This window comes from Austrofundulus limnaeus, unplaced genomic scaffold (genome assembly GCF_001266775.1).
Source record: "Austrofundulus limnaeus strain Quisiro unplaced genomic scaffold, Austrofundulus_limnaeus-1.0 Scaffold94, whole genome shotgun sequence".
NCBI classification, from domain to species: Eukaryota; Metazoa; Chordata; class Actinopteri; order Cyprinodontiformes; family Rivulidae; genus Austrofundulus; species Austrofundulus limnaeus.
Genome location: NW_013952496.1, coordinates 1,604,802 through 1,611,049, shown reverse-complemented (window position 1 = coordinate 1,611,049; position 6,248 = coordinate 1,604,802). Strand labels below are relative to the sequence as shown.

Below are 6,248 nucleotides of genomic sequence, written 5' to 3'. Positions count from 1 at the left end.
TATATATATAGTGGTGGTTGGGAGGGTGGAGGTGGGTGTGGTGGGCAGCTAGAGCTGGGTGTAATCTGAAACAGATCTGTTCTATTTAGGCAACCACTAAAGCAAGAAGGAAGATCCCTGGATGAGTTTAAACCCGTTTTAAAGATACTAATTATTTTCTAAATGTATGTTTCACAATCATCAGAGACTCAGAGTGTGAGATTCTTTTTTTTTTTTTGAATTACCAACTTAACAGGTTGAAATTATGAAATCAGATGGAAATGAGATTTCTGTAAAGTCAAAGAGAGTCTGGGTTTATTTATTATCATTAAAGAACAGGCTGGTTAAAAGGCTTTACAAATACAATTGGATTATGTAAGATTATAAATAAAATAAATTCTGAACAGAGCTGTTTTGAACTTTTTAACTAAATTGTGCCGTTGTTCTCAACACTAAATGCATATTTAGTATTTTGTGCTTATTGTTTTCCTCAACTAACCCTGCTGTGGGTAGTGGGTGTAATTTATTTATAACTTTGCTGAAAACACGTCTCAGGAGTCAGGTTTCTGTTTCTAACATATGACCAGAGTTTAATCATGTGCCTCCGGTTCACTGTTTACTATTTTTTATGGCTCAGGGCTTTGGATGAAAGACGGAAGCTGTGGGACGTTCAGGAGAAACGTCTGAGGGAGAACATCCTGCAGCAACGCAAACAACAAGTACAGGAGGCAACCGAGCGCTTCCAACGGGCCCATCTACCTCCTCAGAGATACAGGCCATGTTGGTGCTTTATGTGGACGGCTTATGATGTGCCAACAGAACTGACACTTACACTTTACTTAAGTGATTTCCTTTGTGTTGTTAAAGCTCTCAGAAGAGACGCTCCAAATATTGAAGATGCACTCGATCAAATCCATGGCAACTTGAGTTCACACGGTCAGCAGTCCTCTCTGTCCAGCACCACAAATATTAGCAGGTAAAAATATATTTTTAAAAATGTACATTTCCTTACTGTACACTCAGAATGATTGCTGTAGTGTAGTGAATGAATCATTCTATCAATATAAGGTTACATGTTGTCAAAATGCTGATGTCCACCCAGAGGTGCATTTAGTCCATCTCAATTTCTATGGGGCGTCAGGTGTAAAATAAAATGTTAAAAAATTTCACTAACATATTTTTCATTATCCATTAGGTACTGCTGGACCACAGGTACCACCTATTTAACTAGCAGTGACCATTGTTGATGTTTGCTGCAGGATGATGACATCATCCCGGTTATCTGACGCTAACTTCCGCTAGCGTTTCTAACACTACTAAAAATATTATTTAAAATCTAAATTCAAAATGTGTTAGTAATAATTTAAAAAAAAACAATATGGTGTTCCAGCAGTTTGAAGTGCAGCTCAGACACCAGCTATACCTGCAAGTTTAGGGAAGCTATAGCTGCATTGGAGCGCTAGCGGTTGCTATTCTTCTTCTTCTTCTTTTCGTTTATTGGCGGATTACAAACAACTTTTAGGTGCATACCGCCGCCTACTGTATAAGAGTATGCAACTCCGTGGCCTCCACAGTCTAAATTCTATTTTTTAAAAGCGGTTGCTATTGTCTCAGGATGATGACATCATAACATGAGCCGAGCGCCAACAGCAAAGGCTGCGTTCCATTCCAAAATACCAAACTTCAACATTAAACTTCATCATTTAAGGTTTGACTTTTACATTTAGATTTAAATGTTTAGATTTATGACCATATTTAAATAAATTTTTTAAAATTTAAATTTAGCAAAAAAAAAATTAACACTCAAAACAAGGTAAATAATAACAAATATGTTTTACACTTGGCTCCCCATAAATTACCATTTCTTATGAAAAAGTTTCTAAATTAAATTGAAGATCTAAATTCAGTGATTTACAAATGTAAATAAAATAAAAGTGATGCTGCATGCTCCCTGAATCACTCGTTCCAATTTTGCGCGCAGTCGATCCTGACACTATGTTGGAAAATGCCAGTAACAATTACAGGTTTGAACCGTGGGAACTGGACACGATGAGCGTATCCCTTCACTCACCACTCTTTAACCTGATCTGCCTACGCCTGTGGAACAGTGTATAACTGGACCCTTTGACCTTTGTCCATTGCTCTGGAGTCTAATCTTAATGCCCCCTGCAAACTGAAGCTTTTCATTGATTGCTCTCACTGATAAGTGGTCTGCTTTTGGCCACACAGCTGTTTTGTCCCAATATCTTGAGCTTTCTGGGCAGTGTGTTTGCAAATACGCTTTTTATCCTTGATATTAAATGATGTTATAATTTCACCGAAGAAGAAATCTCTAATTATGACTATTGAGTTTGTTTTTTTTTAACCACAATATCCTTCCATCCATCTATTATCTTCCACTTGTTCTGGTTGTGGGGCTCTTTTGGGAGATTTCCAAAGCCTTCCCAGGCTCCTGGCACAACATACTGCAGAAGCTGCACTGATCCTTCTGGTCATTTCATGCTCCTTACATTTCTCCAAACCCTGAGATACTTCATAATTACCTACACCAAACCTCCAGCCATATTTTGTCCTTAAAAACTATGATTTATCGACACCTTTTTTCATCGTTCCTCCTTTGATATCTCTGACAGTTTAGTAGTCTGAACAGTCACCTTACTTTTGTTTGCTTTAAAGTGGGGGTATTATGTATAATTTTCCAGGTACATAGTTCAATTATGTACCACAATCAAGTAACTTTTTTTGTGTTTTAGTCTATCTAAACACCTTGAAATTGGCCGCTGTCTCTTTAAGAACCCCTTACCGTCCGTTTCCGACACTTCCACTTAAGCAAATACTTGAGTAATTCCAGGGGATGGCTTCTTTTGGCTGACAGGTTATTTATTTTATCTTATTTTTTGCTTATACTTTTGTTCTTTTTACTTACTGGCTGACTAATGTATGTTTTATTTTCATCTTCTTTCTTTGACTTGGAAGAAGCAGCACTCCATCACCTGCACCTCCCACAGCTCCTAAGTTCTCCCACGGCCAAGCGCTGTCTGCGGTGGAGGCTTACGTTAACCTGCTTCAGGAGCAGTGCGGGGTAGAAACGCTTCAGCATCTGCAGGTATTTGGTTGTTTTATGATCAGGCAGATGCACTGTATATATACTTTAAAAAGATGTATCATTTTGTCTCCAGGGGACAGAATTGTTGCTTTAAAACAAGTTATTTTTTATGTCCTCTGGATGAACGGGAAAAACCCTGCAGCTTCGCAAAGTTTAAGCTATCCTCATTTCTTCTGCTAAAATGTGGGGTCAATAATTTCAGATTTCTGTCCTAAAGCCAAACTGTCATGAACCCATAAATCTAGAATTTAGAAGTTTGTAAAGTGGCCGGAACTTTTTAATGTAAGCAGGGCGAACTCCTCTGGTTTTTTTTCTTAAGTTTATTAAAGCTAAAACTGAAACAAATGTCAGAGTTTAAGTAAAGTTTTGGCTAAAAGGTTAAAAACACTGTGTAATTTTAACTACCAGCCATATGTTTGTTCTAAAGACAAGTTGGTTATGTTCAACTTAATTTACAGTTTTTTCTGCGTTTGAGTAAAGCATGCATTCTTATGAGGTTCTGATTGTGGAAAAGATTCAAATATAATTTACAATACAACATTAAAGTACAAATTAGAAAAATTTAATTAAATCATATGTCATGCTTTTGGGTGAAATTTACACAGTTCAATTCCATTTTTTACATCTTAATATTGTTTATGCCTGTAGGGGGCAGCACTTTAAATAAAATTGGACCTTTTGGGTCAAAATGCAGGTTGGGGTTTTTAAGCTTCACATTTTCTATTTTCTAACTTAAAAAAATGTTTAACCTTGTGTTTTTTTTTTCATTTTATTAGTTTACATCTTTCCTCTTCATACAACGATGTTGATTAATTTTTTTTATATTCTTACCAGGACTCTTTTGCTTCCTTTTTTCAGGGCAGCCATGACTCTGATTGTTGTATTTCTGAAAGCCTTTCGAGTAAGGACAGCTTGGAGGACGAGGACTCAAACCAAAACCCATCAAGTCTGCATCCCTGCAGCTCCTTGTTTTTACTCGACTCCAAGAAGGCCCATTCACAGCAGAAGCAACGTGATTTGTGTCCAACATCATTTTCTTTCTCAGCAATGATGCTACTTGATGAAAATCTAACCCAGCTTAGAAAACTGCACGAACCCAAACGAGCAAAACAGGAGGACTCTGATTGGGCTAATAATGGCACGGTTGTTTCTGAGGCTTTGTGGGATTTCACTTCCATGGAGAAAACACCTAAAACAGAGAAGTGTCCCACACTACATAACACTGACTTGGTAGCTCCTTGTAAACTTCCTAAAGAGGATCAAGATTACTATGAAGTAAAATTCTTACAAAATAATCGTGACAGCAACCTCGTGACAAACAGAGTGGTTCTTGGCAACCCTGATGAGTCTCCATATTCCAAACCAGAGGCTCCATTAAATCTCAGAGAACAGAGGATCCTCCATGACGGCCAATTAAAATATCTATCCTCTTCAGATACTCCTTTCCCTTCCAAAAATAGCAGCAGCAAAGGCATTCATTTTGAGAATCCCCCCAAAAATAACGCGGACGATGATGTCACTAACAACAGAGTCCTTTTGCCCACAGAAAAAGAAAACTACGTGTCATCTCGGAAAATGCCCTGTGCTTCCATAAATGACCTCAACAAGGTTTCAAACTCAGAATGTAAAACTGAGAAGGCCGTGAATGCAGAATCCCTGTCGAACACAAGCTGGTCTATGGTTCCATCAGAAAGGCACGCGTCTCCTGAGGAGGCCAAAACAAACGTACCTGTTTCAGCGGCCACACCTCCGTCAGTGTGTAAAGTCAAAGTCATTAAAGGAATTCTTAAAAAACAGTCCAAATCCATGCCAAGAGACACTTCCTGTACACGTGGCTCAGACTATATGAGTTTTGCCAAACATGTAGCATTAGCATTAAGAGATAGTGTTGAATTAACAAGAGCAAAAAACAAAGATGTGCATGTCAGCAGCACTGTAAGAAAGAAGCTGCGTTGGTTTGACGAGGTCCGGTTAGGAGAGGACCACCAGCCGAGCCTCACTGAAGGGTTGAGGTCTCCCAAGCCGGGACCCAACATGACCCCTGCATCCTCCACTGGCTATCACTTTACAAAAGAAGCCTGGGCAGATGTTGGGGTTCAGGTCAACTTGCCCCAGGAACAAGCCGACGGGGTCGAGGTGGCGCACAGCAGCGCCAAGAACAGCGGCGGCCCCAGAGTCCCTCAGAGAGCCCGCTCTTCCAGAGGAGGGGGTCCTGTTTTCCTACGGACAAGAAGGGGCACTGTTATACGACCTCAATCTGCCACTGAGGTGAGTCAGATTGCCAAAACTCGGGGGGGAATCATGCCCCGCCCTCCTCCTCGGACAGAGAAAACGCTGCACGTCGTCAGGACTCCATCTGGCCTGAACCCTGCCGGCTTCAAGCATAAACAGGCCCTGGTTATGGAGGAGGCCCTGCCCAAGAACAACTCGGGGAGGATTTTCTCACCTAAGGCACATGATGTCATCACAACAGATAGTACTGTTGTGTACACAACTCTGCCACACTGCTTCCTGTCAGAGGGCAACACCAAAGGCGTGCCCATTTCAGGTCATCAGGAGTTTCATCACAACAGTGGAAGATTGTCGGTGTTCAGAGAAAAAGGCCTTTGTTTGGACGTCACTCCCACAGATGAAGAGATTTCACAGCTCTGGCATGGTGTCCGCAGTGCCCTGAACACAAAGGATGGTAATGTATATTTTGGCTGGTGGCCCTTCACACTGCTTAGGCTTAGTGAGGTTTACTGTACATACAGTTCACCTTGGGCTGATTCCTTTCCAGCTATAAGATTTTAAATATCTACTAAACAATGTCAGTTGATGCCTCGGCTTCTTTATCCACCAGTTTCCAGGGAATTTTTCCACTTTCTCTTAAAATGGCATCACATAAAATTAGGCTGCTTTTTTACAACTTCATTTGGAAGCTCTATTACTTGACAGTAACATCTGGGAAAGTGGAGTAAAAACACTTGCTGCCTCATGGTGGATGAGTTTGCCTGATCTTAAACCTGCGCCAGTTCATCCCGCAATGACATCATCATCAAATACTGTTAATAAATGATTTTTCTTTACATGAATGTGGAATTTTAGACGTGAAGGATTGATATTCTTTAGCATTTCATATTCTTACATTACAAAAGTGTGTAACAGGCCACAATTTGAAAAG

At 40.1% G+C, this 6,248-nt stretch overlaps 1 protein-coding gene across 2 annotated transcripts in view; it reads left to right on the top strand.

The window, feature by feature from the left end:
- cep126 (centrosomal protein 126) overlaps window positions 1-6,248 on the top strand; it is an 11,678-nt gene that overhangs the window by 847 nt on the left and 4,583 nt on the right. Inside the window, exons 3-6 of one of the 2 annotated variants that reach the window (XM_014012786.1) lie at window positions 617-759; window positions 847-955; window positions 2,959-3,085; window positions 3,944-5,771. In XM_014012786.1, the coding sequence (XP_013868240.1) occupies window positions 617-759; window positions 847-955; window positions 2,959-3,085; window positions 3,944-5,771 (2,207 nt within the window). Of the gene's footprint in view, window positions 1-616; window positions 760-846; window positions 956-2,955; window positions 3,086-3,943; window positions 5,772-6,248 lie in introns of both variants that reach the window. The other variant, XM_014012785.1, reaches the window with a different exon arrangement.